This window comes from Mesocricetus auratus, unplaced genomic scaffold (genome assembly GCF_017639785.1).
Source record: "Mesocricetus auratus isolate SY011 unplaced genomic scaffold, BCM_Maur_2.0 Super-Scaffold_15014, whole genome shotgun sequence".
NCBI lineage: Eukaryota > Metazoa > Chordata > Mammalia > Rodentia > Cricetidae > Mesocricetus > Mesocricetus auratus.
In genome coordinates, this window is record NW_024429186.1 from 29848004 (window position 1) to 29868017 (window position 20014).

General features: G+C 40.3%; 1 protein-coding gene across 1 annotated transcript in view; it reads left to right on the forward strand.

Annotated features, from left to right (window-relative positions):
* Window positions 1–20014, forward strand: part of Sptlc2 (serine palmitoyltransferase long chain base subunit 2) — a 72953-nt gene that overhangs the window by 15122 nt on the left and 37817 nt on the right. Inside the window, exons 3-5 of the mRNA XM_005083997.4 lie at window positions 13395–13549; window positions 15115–15263; window positions 18080–18204. Coding sequence (XP_005084054.1) covers window positions 13395–13549; window positions 15115–15263; window positions 18080–18204 — 429 coding nt within the window. The remainder of the gene's footprint in view (window positions 1–13394; window positions 13550–15114; window positions 15264–18079; window positions 18205–20014) is intronic.

The following is a 20014-nucleotide window of genomic DNA, read 5'->3' on the forward strand; positions in this document are numbered from 1 at the left end:
TCCCCTCCTCTAAGTGTTGGTGTGGCCTGAGTTCATCCTGAAGTGAGTACTTTCAGTTTTCCTCTCTGCTGATAACTGGCCAGTTTCTCTGCCTGAACTAGGGTCCTTCACAAGAACAGTACACTTTCTTAACTGAGCATCTCTCCAGCCCTGTTTCTGCTATTTGTAGATTTATTTATTTATTTTGCATACTGTGTTCTACCTGCATGCCTGCCTGCCTGCAGGCCAGAAGAGGGCACCAGATCTCATTACAGATAGTTGTAAGCCACCATGTGGTTGCTGGAAATTGAACTCAGATCTCTGGAAGAGCAGCAGCTCTGAGCCATCTCTCCAGCCCCTGTAGTTCTTCTGTCTTAAAGTTATCTTCTTCTCTTAAAAAAATATTGACCAAATAAAAATTGACAATACAGAATTTTCTTTTTTTGCAGTATCATGTATTTGGTATGCATTATTGTGTTGATTCTTGTCAAGCATTTGGGAATCTTTAGTAGAACCAAGTACCTGCCAGCATCAAGATATTTATTATTTCATGTGTGGCCTTCAGTGTTAAGTAGATTACGATTCAGAAGTACCCCAGTCTTTTCCAAATGGGTAGATGTTTTAGTACCTTCAGACAAAGTAGGTTTTTTGTTTTTTTGTTTTTTGTTTGTTTGTTTGTTTTTGAGACAGCGTTTCTCTGTGTGGTCCAGGCTGGCCTGGGACTTACTGTGTAGACCAGGCTATCCTCAAACTGAAAGATCCACTTGCCCCTGTCTCCCAGTGGCTGGAGTTAAAGGCATGCACTACCACCACCCAGCTTGAGAATTACAGTTACATTTTACTTTCTTAGGATTAATTTTTTATTTGTATTTATGTGTATTTGTGTGTGTAGTGACCTCAGAAGCCAGAAGAGGGTATCATATTCCTGGAGTTAGGAGTACAAGAATACCCTTTAAAAGCACTATGTAACTTTTTATAAGATTCATTTTTGTTTGTTTCGAATTTAAGACAGGGTTTCTCTGTAGCTTTGAAATCTATCCTAGAACTCACTCTGTAGACCAGGCTGGCCTTGAACTCACAAAGATCCCTCCTGCCTCTGCCTGCCTCATGCTGGGATTAAAGGTGTGGGCCACCACCTCCTGGCAAGATTCATTTATTTTTATTTTATGTATATCAGTGTTTTTCCTGTATGCTATGTCTGTGTATCACATGTTTATAGAGCCCTCAGAAGCCAGAAAAGGGCATGGAATTCTTTGGAACTGCTGCCATGTGAATACAGGAAATCAAACTCAGGTCATCTGGAAGAGCAGCTAGTACTCTTAACTCCTGAGCCATCTCGACAGCCCTATGTTGTTGGTTTTTAATTTTTTGAGACTGTCTCATTATGTTGTTCTGGCTGTAGACCATGCTGGCCTCAGACTCCGTGATCTGCCTGCCTCTGTCTACTTTTTTTAATAGACTTTTATTTTTTCCATTTTCTTTACTTATCCAATATTTAAATAAACAATTCCAATAGTTTTATGTATTCATTCCTCTTTTATTCCCTTCACTTTATAAAAAGTCAAGGATAAAACTCTAAATTGTCTTTGTGGACATATTTCTGAGCATGTTATCCTAACATCAAAGCAGCGTTATTTGCTTCAAATGTTTGTTTGAGAGAAATTTTGTCTTTTGATATAGTCTAATTTGTACCGTAGTGTATTATCCTTCGTTGTGATTAGAGAACTTTAGACAAACAACTTCAAAGGAAGAACTGTTTATGGAGGCTCAGTAATTGAATGTGGTTTTATATATATATAATTTATGATTTATTAAGGCTTGCCTGAGGGTACAGAAAGCAAAGCTAGCCACAAGCCATAGAGCTAGGCAGTGATAATACACACCTTTAATCCCAGAAGTCATACTAGCTAGCCATAGAGCCAAGCGATGGTGGCACAACCTTTAATCCCAGGACTCAAGAGACAAGCAGATGGATCTCTATAGGTTCAAGATCACACTGAGCTACATGAAATTGATCCAGTCCTAAAGAGAAACAGCTCACACAAAGGTGATCTCAGCACGCCTTTAGTCTCAGGAGTTGAGAGGTTTAAAAGGAAGAGTCAGCAATCAGGGATTGCAGTCTGAGGCTTGGTGGAGACTGGATTGCAGTCTGGGGTTTGGTGGAGACTGGATTGCAGTCTGGAGACTGGATTGCAGTCTGGGGTTTGGTGGAGACTGGATTGCAGTCTGAGGCTTGGTGGAGCCTGGATTGCAGTCTGGGGTTTGGTGGAGCCTGGATTGCAGTCTGGGGTTTGGTGGAGAGATTTATTCTGCAGCCACGCTGAGGAGAGGACATGGTGGAGCAAAGGTGCTCACCATATGGCAGCCGTAAAGCAGAGGAAGAGCTGAGGCCAGGTCTCACTGTTCCCTTCGAGGTCATATCCTCATGAAATTTCTGTGAGGTTCTACCTGCTGAAGGCTCACATATTCCCACTCAGGCTGCCATGGACCTTTTGGAGACATTTGATCCAAACCACAATTCCTGGACTCCAAAAATACATGAAAATTGTTGAGTTAGAACCAGCACTAAAGATTTTTCTTTGAATAAGTATAGCTTTACTACCAATGGCTGCTAGTTTGGAATGCTGCTAGGGTTTCCATTTCAGCCCTGTTACTTATTAAATATTCCTCAACTCATGACTATAGAGAATGTGTTGGTATTGTCAAAAACTGTTGTGGAATTAGCCCCCATTACTGTAGGCCATTGGAGTGGAGAGGGAACCAAATGTTTATAACATTGCAGAGGGACTGGATAGGCATGTGAGGGCCTCTTCCCCCAGCTGAGAAGCTACTCCAGATGTGGAAGCTGGCTGGCATTGCCAGTGTGAGGGTCTGCTTTGGGTTTGTATGAAGGTTACCTACACTAGTGTAAAAAGAAAACCAGTGACTCTGCCTTACAAATCTTATTTGTATGTATCGTATCATACCACTTCCATAGAGTGTCTGGAAATTGTGTGTGTGTGTGTGTGTGTGTGTGTGTGTGTGTGTCCGTCCGTCCGTCCGTCCGTCCGTCCGTCCGTCCGTGTGTCCGTCTGCCCGCCTGCCTCATAGAAAGATGCAGTGTGGCACTGGGATTAGGGTTATAGTTTGGAATTAGAAAATCTAGTTCAGATTCTGACTCTGGCTCTAGCTGGTTGGTTAACAGAAAAAACCATTTTACTTTTCTGAAAGCTGGAGAAGCAATGTCATCTGTAAGAGGGTACAGAGATATTCAGATATGTAGAAAAGCATATATCTTTATAGTTATATCTGTATATCAATTGCAAGTACCCCAGTGTATCATAAATAGTAGATAGGAATTCTTGCTGCTATTATGATTATTTGTTTCTCCACCTCATTGTTATATTACGGTGTATAGACACCTATGTTGGGACAGAATTGCACATGATGGACATCGATGGTTAGAAAGTTCTATCTCAAAGTGGTAGCATCCATCTTTTCCCTGTAATTATAAGGAAGGCCTGCATAGACACTACCCTTGGTGAGATCTTTGTTTTAAATAATGTAGCATGTTTTCTGGAAGACTCTCCTTAAATAGACTACTGATGGATATCTACTATTTAATAAGATGACCTCAGATTAGTTTTGGTAGTGTTTCCAGTGCTAGTTAACAAGTTGGTGGATTTGAGTTTTCCTCTTGAGTAAAGTAATCTCTGAACTGATGAGATCTTTGAGCCAACAGAACAGCGGCGTACTTTCTATTTATTTGTACAAGTGAGGAGGTTTAGGAAGAACATCCATGAAGAATACATTCTTGAAGGCTGCTTGGACTTGTTTGTACTAATTAGATACTCTTCCTCATCCCTGAACAGGGATCCCTTCATAGTGCATACTTTGTCATACCAGGCATCAGCTATGCTGGTGTACACGCCTGCTGTGCTGAGCCTTCAGAGAGTGTAGAAACTGTGCTTACTTACCTTATCCCTCATGCTCAGTTCGTGCCTGGAAGGAACTACTCTGTAAATGTTTGTTCAGTGACTGAACATTATGACTGTAGGTCAGCCCTGACTAAAGTCATTCCACGGTGACTAGGCTAGCAGGTGGGAAGGGTAGAGAAATGGCCAAGTAGGGTAGAAATGATAGGAGTTCATTGTTTGCAGAGAGATCAGCCCACTTTGTTCTTTAATGTATCCTGAAAATCTGTCCAAGAATTCAACATATTTCAAGTCTACATTAAAATGTATTTGAATAAATGAATTAAACTATAAGTCCATAGTTTTAGTTTTAAAAATTTTTATCTGTTTGTTTACGGGGAGGTAGCCAGACTTAGCAGCAAGTGCCTTTACCTACTGAGCCATCTTTCCTTAGTCCTAGAATATCAAAGGTACAAGATTTTTTTCAGACAGTAAGACACTTGGATTGTCTGGGACTGAGGTGCTCAGTAGCAATTTCTCTTCTGGGCTAAGCTTAATGGAATCTAGTTTGCTGTCCTTAGATCTGTTTCCAGATTTAACTTCTACTGACGCTGCTACCTTAGAACTTAGGTAGGGGGGTCAAGAGAAGCTAAATTTGGTCTGAGTTGCTCTGCTGCCATTGTGTTCCATTGCTGTTGGACCCGACATCCCTTGTTCCATCTTCTGGGTTGGTATGCTGGTGTCTCTGATCTCAGGGACTTGCTGTGGTAAGGAGATGCTTGATCATGAAGTTCTCTGTTGTGAGACTTGAACTGACTCCTCTTTTAATCACAGATAGCAGATGTCACCAGTTGTGTCTGTTTAGTGGTGAAGCTCTGCCATGCTGTGGCCTGCAATGCAACCCTTTTCCTGTGGTAACCCTTCTGTTATATGAACCACCTCAGGGGGAATTGTTTGTTCCATGTTGCTATATTTAAAACATATTTTTTGTTGCTAATAAAAATTTGACTGTGAGAAAACAAAAACAGTTTCTTAAAGTATTTAGAATTCAGCCTTGAACATTAATGTTCAATGTTTAGAAGAGTTCAATGAAACTGTTTAAAATCGCTTACTAGAGTCAGAAAGGATTGATTCTTCAAATATACAAGATGCAACACCATCTCCCTCATAATTCTTTATATTTAACGTTTTTGTAGGGCAAAAAATATCTGTAAATATTGTGTCTATCGGGGCTGATGAGATGGCTCAGTGTAAAAGGCACTTGTCATGCAAGCCTAGCAACCTGAATTGGATCCATGGAACTCATGTTAAGGTGTTTGGAGAGAACCAACTCTAAGAAGCTGTCTTCTGACCTTCTCAAATGCTGTGGCATGCATATCCACACATGTACATATGTGCACATGCACATGTATACACTAATAATAAGTAAAAATGAACCGAGATGATCAGTACTGTGGTTTCACTAGAAGAGGTTAGGGACTAGGGATGTAGTTCAGTTGGTAAAGGGCTTTCCTACCATGCACAGAACCCCTTAGTTTAGGCCTACCACCATATAAACTGGGCATGCAACCATCTCAGCACTCCTGAGGTAGAGACAACCAAGGTCATCCTTGGCTACGTGATGAATTTGAGACCTGTTGGGGCTACATGAGACTGTGCCTCCAAAACAACAAAATACAAGTGGGTACTGTTACTCTAGTCAGTGTGAAGATGGGAGACCGTGTGTGTGTGTGTGTGTGTGTGTGTGTGTGTGTGTGTGTGTGTGTGTGTGTGTGTGTGTGTGTGTGTTTCCTTTTGGAAATAAATACATGGTGAATAGCAGTCAAAGTATAACATTCAATTAGAATTTGAGTATCTCTGTCCCTACTTTTTGCTCAGCTGGTATTCTTGATGGAAGGGGAGACCATCAAAGGGAACAGATGATTTAAAGGATTAAAATGTGACAGACACATTATTGTTATACGTTTTTAAATATGTATGAGTTCCTTGCCTGCAAATTCTCTGCACCATGTTCAGAGGACATTGAATCTCCTAGAATTGGAGTTAGAGTTGTAGCTGCTGGGAACTGCCTCTGGTCCTTACACAAGCAGCAATTGCTTTAAACTGATCTCCAGCCCCTATATTCTTTATTTTCGTAGAACAATGATAGAGATGGTAGGATATGAGGTTGTTGATTTTGCCTTAAGAAAAAGGTAAATATTAGAAGGAATTATGAGAGAGATGGTCTGTTGTTCACAGTCAAAGAACTCTCCTGAGCTGTCTAAAGAGATGATATCTACTCAGAGGCTTAGGGCTTAGGCACTTTAGAGTCCAAGTCAATGAAAGGTTACTCTAAAATTTCATGTAGCATCTTTTTAATATGAAGCATATGCTTTTAAAAATGTTTTTGATAGGTTTACTTAAAAGATTAATGTAATTTGACAACCAGCCCAGACCTGATGGCTACAAGCTCAGCAGTGTGCTGATTAAGTAAAGCCCACTTTTGCTGTCTCTGGCTCACCCTTTACTCAGAGAGTTGAGAGTTGGTGCAGATCTCATGTGGACTGCTCATGGTGTTCCAGGAAGGGTTCACATTGATCCAGGAGTAGTACTGTGCGTTCATTTTGGCTCTACTATGATTTAACGTTTTTTTTTTATAACCTAACTTTTTACAGACTTAAATTTTAGTTTTTGTCTTAGAGGAAACCCGCAGGCTAGTGAGTCCACTGTCAGAGTGCAGTCTTCGTTTTCAGATGGGGTCTCGCAGTGTAGCTCTCTGGCTGTCCTGGAACTTGCTGGCCTCAAACTCACAAGTCTACCTGCCACTGCCTCCAGAAGATTTTGTTTGTTCATATTGTTTTGAATTATGTTTATGTGTGTGCTTATGTGTAGATGTTTGCATGTCAGTGCAAAGGCTTGAATCCCCTGACACTGGAGTTAGAGGTGGTGTGAGCTGCCTGCTGTGGGGCCTGGGAACTGAACCTGGGTCTTTTGCAAGTGGAACAGAATGAATGTACTTTCTTAACTTCTTTCTAATAGGGAAAATCCAGGGACAAAGATTTCCTCTAATCTGTGTTTTAGTGTTTTTTTTTTTTTTCTCTTATTTGCGGGGGCAGGGTGTTTGATTTTGATCCTTAAGAATATGCAGAAGATAAAATTTTTAATTTTATAAGTATTTTTGTACTTTTTTAAAATCTAAGTTAGAAACAAGCTTGTTTCACATGTCAATCCCAGCTCCCTTTCCCTCCCCTTCTCCCCTGCCCTCCCCACCAGGTCCCTCAGTCCCCTACCCAATCTCCACTCTGATCTGCAGGGAGAGTGAGGCCCTCCATGGTGGATCTCCAGTGACTGTCATTTCATCCTGGGCAGGGCCTAGGCCCTCCCCCCAAGAGTCCCAGCTGAGAGAGCATCCCATATTGTAGCATGGGCACTCAAAGTCTATTTGTACACCAGGGATAAATACTACCCAAGGCCCCACAGATTACCCAGGCCTCCTCACTGACACCCACCTTCAGGGGATCTGGGTCAGTTCCATGCTTCCCACACAGCCATCAATCTGGGATCCAAGAGCTCCCCCTTGTTAGGTCAACTGTTTCTGCGTGTTCTCTCTTTGGCTGTCAGTTCTCTCTTTCTGACACTGGATTATAGGAGTTCAGTTCAGTGTTTGTCTGTGGGTGTCTGCCTCTGCTTTCATCAGTCACTGGATGAAGGTTCTGCTTTCCAGACTCTCTGGCAGTGGGATTGTATGCTGGCACTCCCCTGATTCATTTCTAAATCCATAAATGAGTGAGTACATACCATGTTTCTTTTTTTGTGACTGGGTTACCTCACTTAGGATGGTTTCTTCTAGTGCCATCCATTTGTCTGCAACTTTCAAGATTCCATTGCTTTTTTCCGTTGAATAGTACTCCATTGTGTACATGTACCACATTTTCTCTATCCATTCTTCAGTTGAGGGGCATCTAGGTTGCTTCCAGGTTCTGGCTATTACAAATAATGCTGCTATGAACATAGTGGAACAGACATCCTTGTTGTATGAATGTGCACCTTTTGGGTATATGCCTAAGAGTGGCATTGCTGGGTCTTGTGGTAGATTGATTCCCATTTTCCTGAGGAATCTCCATACTGATTTCCAAAGTGGCTGTACGAGTCGGCACTCCCACCAGCAGTGGAGGAATGTTCCCCTTTCTCTAAGCATAAACTGTCATTGGAGTTTTTGATTTTAGCCATTCTGACAGGAGTGAGATGGTATCTCAGAGTTGTTTTGATTTGTATTTCCTGAATGGCTAGGGATGTTGAGCACTTTCTTAAGTGTCTCTCAGCCATTTTAGACTCCTCTACTGAGAATTCTCTATTTAGTTCTGTAGCCCACTTTTTGATTGGATCCTTTGGTGTTTTGGAGATTTGCTTCTTGAGTTCTTTGTAAATTTTGGAGATCAGTCCTCTGTCAGATGCGGGGTTAGTGAATATCTTTTCCCAATCTGTAGGTTGCCTTTTTGTCTTGCTGACTGTGTCCTTTGCCTTACAGAAGCTTCTCAGTTTCAGGAGGTCCCATTTATTAATTGTCGATCTTAGTATCTGTGCTACTGGAGTTATGTTCAGGAAGCGGTCTCCTATACCAATTCATTCAAGGATGCCTCCCACTTTCTCTTCTAACAGGTTCGGTGTGGCTGGGTTTATGCTTCAGTCTTTGATCCATTTGGATTTAAGTTTTGTGCATGGCAATAGACATGGATCTATCTGCAGTCTTCTACATGCCAGTATCCAGTTATGCCAGCACCATTTGTTGAAGATGCTTTCTTTTTCCATTGTATAATTTTAGCTTCTTTGTCAAAGATCAGGTGTTCTTACATGTGTGGGTTAATATCAGGGTGTTCAATTCGATTCCATTGGTCTACCTGTCTAATTTTGTGCCAATACCAAGCTGTTTTCAGGACTATAGCTCTCTAATTGAGCTTGAACTCAGGGATGGTGATGCCTCCAGATGTTGCCTTGTTGAACAGGGTTGTTTTGGCTATCCTGGGTCTTTTGTTTTTCCATATAAAGTTGATTATTCTTCTTTCAAGATCTGTGAAGAATTGTGCTGGGATTTTAATGGGGACTGTGTTAAATTTGTATATTGCTTTCGGTAAGCTTGCCATTTTTACTATGTTGATTCTACCTATCCAAGATTTGGGAAATCTTTCCATCTTCTGGTGTCTTCTTTATTTTAAAGACTAAAAGTTATTTTGATACAGGTCTTTTACTTGTTTGGCTAGCGTTATCCCCAAGGTATTTTATGTTGTTTATGACCATTGTAAAGGGTGATGTTTCTCTGATTTCTTGCTCAGCCCTTTTATCATCTGTATATAGTAGGGCTAATGATTTTCTTGAGTTGATCTTGTATCCTGCCACTTTGCTGGAAGTATTTATCAGCCGCAGGAGTTTTCTGGTAGAGTTCTTTGGGTCACTTATGTAAACTATCATATCATCTGCAAATACTGAAAGTTTGACCTCTTCCTTTCCAATTTGTATCCCCTTGATCTCCTTTTTTTTTTTTTTTGTCATATTGCTCTAGCTAGAACTTCAAGTACAATATTGAAGAGGTATGGAGAGAGTGGACAGCCTTGTCTTGTTCCTGATCTTAGAGGAATCGTGTTGAGTTTCTGTCCATTTAGTTTGATATTGGCTGTTGGTTTGCTGTATATAGCTTTTATTATGTTGAGGTAAGTTCCTGTTATCCCAGATCTCTCCAAGACCTTTATCATGAAGGGGTGTTGGATTTTGTCAAAGGCCTTTTCAGCATTCAGTGAGATGATCATGTGATTTTTGTTTCTCAGCTTGTTCATATGGTGGATTACATTGATATATTTTCGTATGTTGAACCAACCCTGCATGCCTGGGATGAAGCCTACTTGATCATGGTGGATGAGTTTTCTGATATGTTCTTGGATCTGATTTGCCAGTATTTTATTGAGTATTTTTGCATCAATGTTCATGAGGGATATTGGTCTGGAGTTCTCTTTCTTAGTTGTGTCTTTGTGTGGCTTGGGTATCAAGGTTATTGAAGCCTTGTAGAAAGTGTTTGGCAAAGACCCCTCTGCTTCTATTTCATGGAATACTTTGAGAAGAATTGGTATAAACTGTTCTTTGAATTTCTGGTAGAATTCTGCACTGAGACCATCTGGCCCTGGGCTTTTTTTTTGTTGGGAGACTTTTGATGACTGCTTTTATATCCTTAGGGGCTATAGGTCTATTTAAATGGCTTATCTGTTTTGATTTAATTTTGGCAAGTGATATCTATCCAGAAAATTGTCCATTTCCTTTAGATTTTCAAATTGTGGAGTACAGGTTTTCAAAGTATGACCTGATGATTCTCTGGATTTCCTCAGTGTCCGTTGTTATGTCCCCCTTTTCATTTCTGATTTTGTTAATTTGCTTGTTCACACTGTCGTTTGCTAAGTTTGGATAAAGGTTTATCTATCTTGTTGATTTTTCTCAAAGAACCAACTCTTCATTACATTGATTTTTTTTGTATTGTTTTCCTGGTTTCTGCTTTATTGATTTCAGCCCTCAATTTGATTATTTCCTGTCTACTCTTAGGTGAATTTGCTTCTTTGTGTTCTAGAGCTTTCAGTTGCGCTGTTAATTCTCTAGTGTAACTATTCTCCAGTTTCTTCATGTGGGCACTTAGTGCTATGAACTTTTCTCGTAGCACTGCTTTCAAGGTGTTCCATAAGTTTGGGTATGTTGTGTCCTCATTCTCATTGAATGCTAGGAAGCCTTTAATTTCTTTTTTTTTATTTCTTCTTTGACCAAGGAATGGTGCAATTGTGCTTTATTCAACTTCCATGAGTTTGTTTGGTTTCTGCAGTTTGTGTTGTTGTTGAATTCTAATTTTAACGCATGGTGGTCTGATAAGGTGCATGGAATTATTCCAATGTTTTGTACTTGTTGAGGTTTGATATGTTGCCAAGCATGTGGTCGATTTTTGAGAAAGTTTCATGTGGCGCTGAGAAGAAGGTATATTCATTTTTACTTGGGTGGAATGTTCTGTAGATGTCTGTTATTCCCAATTGGGTCATAACTTCTATTAGTTCCTTTGCTTCTTTGTTAAGTTTCTGTCTGGTTGTCCTGTCTGGAGGTGAGAGTGGGGTGTTGCAGTCTCCCACTATAAGTGTGTGAGGCTTTATATGTGATTTGAGTTTTAGTAATGTTTCTTTTATGAACGTGGGTGCCTTTATATTTGGGGCATAGATAATCAAAATTGAAACTTCATCTTGGTGGATTTCTCCTGTGATGAGTATGAAGTGCCCTCCTTTATCTCTTTTGATTGATTTTATTTTAAAATCTAATTTGTTAGATATTAGGATTGCTACCCCCGCTTGTTTCTTGGGTCCATTTGATTGGAAAATCTTTTCCCAACCCTTAACTCTGAGGTAATGTCTTGTCTTTGAGGCTGAGGTGTGTTTCTTGTGTGCAGCAGAAGGATAGGTTCTGTCTTCGAATCCATTCTGTTAGCTGTTTCTTTATGGACGAGTTAAGACCATTAACATTGAAGAATATTAATGACCATTGATTGCTCATTCTTGTTTGTTTTGGATGGTGGTGGAATTATATGTGGATTTCTACCTCTTTGCTTTTGGCTGTTGGTAAGGTGGGATTTATTGCCTATGTTTTCCTTCCAGAACTTTTCTGTAGGGCTGGGTTAGTGGATACATATTGTTTAAATCTGGTTTTGTCATGGAATATCTTGTTTTCTCCATCTACAGTGATTGAAAGCTTTGCTGGGTATAGCAGTCTGGGATGGCATCCTTGGTCTCTTAGTGTTGGTAGAATATCTATCGAGGACCTTCTGACTTTCAGAGTTTCCATGGAGAAGTCAGGTGTGATAGGTTTGCCTTTATATGTTACTTGGCCTTTTTCCCTTGCTGCCCTTAATATTCTTTCTTTATTCTGTATGTTCAGGGTTTTTACTATTATGTGGCGAGGGGACTTCCTTTTGTGCTCCACTCTATTTGGTGTTCTGTAGGCTTCTTGTACTTTCATTGGCATGTCTTTCTTTAAGTTGGGAAAGTTTTCTTCTATGATTTTGTTGAATATGGTTTCTGCCCCTTTGAGGTGGATTTCTTCACATTCTTCTATACCTATTATTCTTAGGTTTGGTCTTTTCACGATGTCCCAGTTTTCCTGGATATTTTGTGTTAGGGATTTGTTGGACTTAAGATTTTCTTTGGTCAATGAATCTTATTTCCCCTAGTGTATCTTCAACACCTGAGATTCTGTCTTCCATCTCTTGTATTCTGTTGGTTATGCTTGTATCTGTAGTACCTGACCGTTTGCCCAGCTTTTCTATTTCCAGCTTTCCTTCAGGCTTTTTTTTTTTTTAATTGTTTCTATTTCAGCTTTTAACCCTTGCACTGTTTGAATTGTTTCTTGTAAATTTTGCTTTGTCTTTTCCTCTCTTTCTTGCATTTGTTAAATTTTTTGGTTTGTCTTTTCTTCCATTTGTATTGTTTGCATTGTTTTTTCCTCCATTTCTTGCAATTCTTGCATTTTTTTGGATTGTTTTTTCTTCCATTTCTTGAAATTCTTTCATTTTTTTGGATTTTTTTCTTCCATTTCTTGTATTTTTTAGGTTTATTTTTTTCTTCCATGTCTTCTTTAAGGGATTTTCTCATATCTTCTTTGAGGGCCTCTATCATTTTCATGAAGTTGTTTTTAAGGTCTTTCTCATCTGCTTCTTCCACGATGGACTCTTGCGGGTGTAGATTCTCTAGTTTCTGGCAGTGTCATATTTGTTTTTCTGTTGGTGGGTGTGTTTTTATATTGTCTCCTTCCCATCATTTCTTCCTGTGGGTGCAGAAGGAGTCTCTTCCTCCCTTGGTGGGTATGTGACCACGGTTCCTTTCCAGTGGATGGGAGCAGGTCCAATACCCTGGTAGCTTTCCTCTTGCGTGGATGAAGGCCATCCTAGTATTGGGACCTTGGCAAACTCTGGGTAAGCTGGACCCTTGCCTGGATTGTCCCTTGGGTGGAGAATGGGACTTGGAAGCTGCCAGTCTCTAGGCGGGTTGAATCCTGTCGGGCTGGGATCTGGATCCGCTATGCACAGACCTGGGGTCTCTAGTGGTTCTGCTCTGTATTGTTGTACTTTTTTCCTTTTCAACTGGGATTATAAAGGTTTTCCTGGTATCTTCCCCTACTTTATTATGGAAGAAGCATGTGGGATGGCAGTTTTTTCCAGATTGTTAGGAAGGGAAACAATTCAGTGACAGAGTTATATGATGGTTTTAATTTTGTGGGTCCATCTTTAAGTTAAATCACTTCTACATTCTGTGTTTTAGTTATTTGAAATCATGAAATATAGGTCAAACACCAGAGCTAAGTGACTTTTATCTTATCAGAAGACTTACATCTAGAATCAGTGCCTCTCCAAATGTATTTTTGGTATGTCAGTTAATTAAATGATTGATTGACATCATTGTGAGGTATGAAAATAAAAATAGTAAAACTTTTCTCTAACTAAATCAGTTAAATTTATACTGTTTCCCTTGTTGGCAGGACTTTGTGTCATTGTACCAGGACTTTGAGAACTTCTATACGAGAAACCTCTACATGAGGATAAGAGACAACTGGAACCGACCCATCTGCAGTGTGCCGGGAGCCAGGGTGGATATCATGGAGAGACAGTCCCATGACTACAACTGGTCATTCAAGTGAGTCGTTTCAGAGACTAGTTCTTCGTAACTAAGGAATTTGTTTTGAGTATTCTTCTAAGCAAAGCAGAAATTAAAGATACAATGCAATTAGTTTTTGGCAATACTGTTCATTGTTCTTGAACTATTTTTTGGAGGGAGAGCTGGGGTTTAAATCCAGGCTCTCAAACATTCTGACAAGGGATGTACCAGTGAGCTGCACACACAGCCTCACTGAGATTTAAGATCTTTTTTTTTTTTTTTCTGTTTCATAAAATTCTTTTGTTTTGTTTTATTGTTTGGTTTCTTTTCTTTCCTTTTCTTATTTTGGTCCTTTGGTTGGTTGGGTTTTTTGTTTGTTTGTTTGTTTTGTTTTTGTTTTGTTTTTTAAGAGAGGGTATCTCTGTATAGCCCTGGCTGTCCTGCAAATAGGCTGGCCTCAAACTCAAAGATTCACCTTCCCCTGCTTCCTGAATGCTGGGATCAAAGGTGTGTGCCACCACCACCACTGCCCAGCATTGTTTATTTTTTGAAACAGGATCTCATTGTGTAGCTCTGGCTGTCCTGGAACTCACTTTGTAGACCAGGTTGGTGTGGAAATCACTTTTTTAATACTCAAAAATGGGATCATATAAGTTATTTTTTGCTCTTTTTATTTGCTAACATACTGGCAAGGGCTTGCCTGTGTGTATATTCATTATAAGTTCATTATTTGTGGTGGCTAATAGTATTCTGCAGTGTAGGTGTGCCATCCCTAGCCATCTTATGCTAGTAAGGCCCAGATCCTAGGCACTTACAGCTTCAGCACTTTGCTTCCGCCTTGGGTTGATGGGAACCATCAGCCATCTGGACCATGATGTCCTTACTGGCTGAGCTCCCGTCATAGAGGCAATATCACTTGTCTCTGGACAGTGATAATTCCCCTATGAAGGACAGTGGCTCTTCAAGGATCTTCATGTGTGTGAGCTCATAGGTGGAATTGCTGAGTCAGAGCATATGTAACTTTCAGTAAAAAGTGGTACCAAGTTGTCCTCCAGAAGAAAACACTGAATGAAAGCTACATTGTAAGAATGTTGTAAGCTGACATTGCCTATCACACTTTAAAATTTTACCACTTACTAAATTAACATTTTTGGTTTGATTTTTTTTCGAGGTGGGGCTTCTCTGTGCAGCTTTGTAGACCAGGTTGGCCTTGAATTCACAGAGATCCGCCTGCCTCTGCCTCCCAAGTGCAGTTTTTGTTTGTTTGTTTGTTTTTTCTTTCTTTCTTTCTTTCTTTTTATTTATTTACAAACAAGCTTGTTTCACATATCAATCCCAGCTCCCTCTCCCTCCTCTCCTCCCCTGCCTGCCCCACCAGGCCGGCAAGTGCAGATTTTTATTCTTGACAATTTTGTGCATGTGCACAGTGCACACTGTATTTTGTTGTACCTTTCATCTCCCTTGCTATTGGTGAGTTTGTGCTGCCTTTCTATAGACAGTGCCCTCTCTTTCTGTGTGGGGTGCTTTTGTGTAACCAGTGCATGTCACACTTAAGCATTAGGCCTGCTGTGAGTATCGTTAATTTTTGTACTGTTGAAACACAGGTACACAGGGAATATAATTAAAGGTGTTATAAACATGGGTTCCTACAACTACCTTGGATTTGCGAGAAACACTGGATATTGTCAGGAAGCAGCTGCTGAAGTTCTCAAGGAGTATGGAGCTGGAGTGTGCAGCACTCGCCAGGAGATTGGTAAGTGCGATCTCCGGGTACAGTGCTAGTGTAAGAAATACACAAACACTTGCCTTTGGATTTCCATATACATGGACCTTTCATGTGTGGTTTCTTTACACTTAGAGTATGTTCACAAGGTTACCTGTGTGTGTATGCATTAGTACTTCATAGATTGAATCAGCATGCCATTTTGCTTTGTGACTAAGTAACAACCCATTGCGTGTATGTACCACATCGTGTTTTCCATCTCTGATGGACATTTGGTTTATTTCTTCTTTTTGGCTGCAAGAATATATTTTTGAAATAACACTTTCATTTCTCTTGGGTATGTACTTAGGTGTGGTATTGCTAGACCACATGATAATTCTATGATTAGCTTTTTGAGCTGCTTCCCAGAGCAGCTGCACTATTGTATAATCCCATCAGCAATGAGGGTTTATGGCTTTGGGGGTTGGGATTAAGAGGAAAGGGGTGAGGCATGCTTAGATAGTCTTGTAGTATATAGCCCAGACTAGCCTTGAACTTGTGATCCTCCTGCGAGAGCTAGGATTACAGATGTGTTCTGCTATCCTTGGCTTTGTGAGTTTTATATATCATGTTTGTAGCCCAGCTTTAACCCTTGCCTGCCTTGATTGCTGCTGCCTCTCACTTTAAGCCTCTCTGGAGTTCATGTAGTGAGTGTGCTCCTTTCTCATCAAATCACCATCTTATTGGTAAGGACGCAGATTTAACCTCTTGTAGTCCCCAACTCTGTTGGCTTCCTAGGACAATTATAACAAGAATGAGAAATGGGGAATTGTGGAGGATAGAAGTATGAGATCGAGGTGTCAGCAGGGCCAAGCTCACCCTGACAGCACATCAGTGCTCCCTAGCCTGTGGTCCCATGGCTGTCTTCCTGTGTGTTAGATATTGTCATCTTCTATGCCTCTTCTGTGCATGTCTGTTTGTCCAGGATGTTATTAGCCCAATCTCATTGACCTTATTTATCTTGATTATTTTTGTGAAGACTTTCCAAAGTGCTACATTCTGAGTAAAAGGAGTTACGACTTTGTTTTAGTTCTAGAATCTGACCCTGGGTCTTATGCATGCTATGCATCTGTTCTACCACAGAGCTGCCTCCCTCCTCAGCCCCTCAGAATATCTGTTTAGTGAAACACAGTTCACCCTTTGACATTACTCATGCTTATGTTTATCAGTTTTCACTAATTGTATTAAGGGTTACAAGTATCCGTAAATGGAGTTTTAGTTCTTGTCCTCCGGTGTTTTTTGGGGGGTGTGCTGCTTTAATTTTCCCTCCCTCCCTCCCTCCCTCCCTCCCTCCCTCCCTCCCTCCCTCCCTCCCTCCCAGAGTTTCTCTGTAGCTTCAAGACAGGGTCTCTCTTTGTGACAACCCTAGCTGTCCTGCAACTCACTCTGTAGACCATGTTGACCTCAAACTCACAGAGATCCACTTTCCTCTGCCTCCTGAGTGCTGGGATTAAAGACATGTACCACCACCGCCCCACTCAATGTAATATTTTAAACTCCACCTTTAAGTTTTGTAGCTGAAGCTTGAGAAATCACAGACTGTTAGGTCAGTGGTGTGGGCAAGGGAGAGCTATAATGATGAGGTACAGTGAGCACTGTGCATCTTTATGGTACTGTAGATTTTGTCAAGTACCAGCACATTCTCTTTTGTGGGGGGGGTGAGACAGGGTGGAGGCTGTCCTGGAACTAGCTCTTGTAGACCAGACTGGTCTTGAACTCACAGAGATCTGCCTGCCTCTGCTTCCCAAGTACTGGGATAAAAGGCGTGCGCCACCACTACCCAGATCCCCCCTTCCCCCACCAGCTCATTATCTTAATCCTTAGAACAACATCATGAGGTAGATAAGGGAGTATTGTCGGTGTTCAGCAAATGAGAAATTTGTCAAAGTCTTAATAATACATAGCATTCAAGTTCAACCACCCCCTTTTCTCACTATCTCTTCTCTTTGCAAGCCATTCTGTCATTAGGAATTTGAAAGCCACTGTGATAGTCATAGTAAAAACCTACCAGTTGTTTGAAAGTGAGAATAGGGCTCCTAGTAGTTTCAAGTGAGCCGTTATCCCTGAGGATGGATGGTGTAATGGGCACAGGTGGCACCTTACCTGGCCAGCAGCATTTTACTGTCTAGTTGCTTATCCTCCAGTGCTTACCTCTCTCTACATAGTCTCTCTTTAGAACAGATGAGTTACACTGTTTTGTATGACTGATGATTTAAAAATGTGGGTGATTTAAAAATTGTCAGGTCTTTTAGGACTTAGATCTGAAACTAGAATCTGAAAACATGAGTTAGTAATCTTTATTTTTCTTCAGAGCTGCTGAATCTGAATGTATCAGCTGTTGTGTTTTTAATAACTATTTCTATTGGTAATACCAGACTCTTGATGAACTTAGTTGGAAATGTTACAACACATGAATTGATTTATTTTCATTTATTTATTTTTGGTTTTTTGAGACAGGGTCTCTCTGTGTAACTGCTCTGGCTGTCATGGAACTCACTTTGTAGATCCACCTGCCTCTGCCTCTTGAGTGCTGGGATTAAAGACATGTACCATCACCACCCTGCTAAAAATATTATTGCATTTATTTGCATGCATGCATATGTGTGGTATGGGTCAGAGGACAACTCTCGGGAGTTGGTTCTCTGCATCTACCATGTTCATTCCAGGGCTTCGACTCACGTGGTCAGGCTTGGCAGCAAGTGACTTTATCCACTGATCTATCTTGCTGGCCCTGTTTCCTCTTAATAAAGTAGTAAATTTTAAAATTGAGGATGATACTGATTTTGTTCATTGGCTTCTTCATACAGGAAACCTGGACAAGCATGAAGAACTAGAGAAACTGGTAGCAAGGTTTTTGGGTGTGGAAGCTGCTATGACCTATGGCATGGGATTTGCAACAAATTCAATGAACATTCCTGCTCTTGTTGGCAAAGTAAGAAGGCGTCGTTTGTGGCAGTTCTCTTCTACAATGTTGCTTTGTTTTGATAAGCACATTAAGACAGTTGAGGTATTATTAACATTAGACCAAGCACAGTTTACAAAGATACTCCATCACAGATTTTTGGCAAGTATGTCTTGCAGAGCCAATACCAGTTGTTTTTCTCTTAGAACCGTGATCCTCCCTCTTCTTGTTCAAATTTGAAGGAATTGTGATGAAAAAAAAAAAGCCAAAAGATTAAAATTATGAAAGGTTAAACTCAGAAAGTTTATATTTTTGCCTAAGTATAAAAATAAGAAAGCACATTTACCTTGATATATAGCTAAGTTAAGTGTAATCGTGTGTGTGTGTGTGTGTGTGTCTATATATGCATATCCATTCTATGATAGAACTTGTCAGAATTCAAGTAAATGCTTTTCTAAATGTAGCTGCTCAGCGCCGTCCACTTGACCAGAACCCTTGAAGTTGTTTTCCCCTTTGTTTTACATCTTAGTGTGGATGTTTAGTAATGGCTCATTGACAGAAGCAGTGGATTACCTCAGACTTGGGTTTGCTTGTCTGTTGATTATATGGTCAAATATATCCATGACTGTGAACATGTCACATTACCTTTCTGGTCCTCTTGAACTCTAGTAAACTATTGTTTAGACTTAGATTTCTCCTGTACTAAAATGAAAGTGACTAACTTAAAGATTAGTCTTCCAAATTATCATTGAGATGGTAGGAAGTATTGTTTGATCTCTTAAGGGTGGTAACTTCGAATCTGATCCTGAATCTCTCCAAACTTGGTTGTACATCTTAAAGGCTGATAGAACTTATAGTTGAAAATCAGGACCTTTGTGTTGAGTCTCTTATGCTCATGCGTGAATAAGAGTGACTTCTCTTTGTAAGCTGAAGATGCTACTAATTCCTATTTCATGTGGTATAACAAAATAATGACTTAAAATCCCTTAACAAACTGCCTAAAGTTATGCACTTAGATGTTGCCTCCTAACATTTCTTATTTTATTTTTAAACCAACTGTGTAATAGAACCTCACAGTAGACTACAAAAAAAAAAAAAGAGGCCAAACTAATATCTAAAAAACGTTGACTAGAGGGTCTGAAAAACAGCCTTGCAAATTTTGCCTGAAAAATGTATTATCTGGAAAGAGAAGGAAATTGAATTATATGTGTTGGGAGAATGCTTTTAAGGTACATTAGACTAGAGCCTTGCGTGGTAAGTAGAGACTGATGGATTACAGAAGAGTGATCCTACGACTCTTCTCCCAGTGTTTTCAATTTAGACTTACAGAAGAGCTACAGAAGGTACAGAGTCCCTACATGGTCCTCACTCAGCTTCCCTGTATGTAGCATCTTACTTACCAGTGCAGCGTTTCCCAAAGCTTAAAAGCTAACTGTGATGCTGTACCCTGACAAATGTAGCATATATTTCATGTCTGTTATTGAGCATTTCTAGTCTCTGCCCCTGGCTTCTGTTGAGGCTCCATATTCATTTAGTTATAGCTCCCAGTCTTTCCCATTATACTTCCTGGCTTCCATGTGCTGCCTGGCCCTTATTTTGTAGAATGTCTCTCTGCTTTAGTGGTCACTACTGGTGGCGGCATGTGTTATGGAAGTGACATTCACCTCAGTGTGTTGCATAAGATACATGGCACCAATATATGTACTAATATAAATAAGCCCTGGTTAGTTGGCTAAGATGTCAGGCAAGATTTTCTACTTTAACTTACCAATTACCATGGCAGAGAAACTTCGGGACTATAACTATTATTTTTTTTATTAAACTTTTGTTCACTAATTTT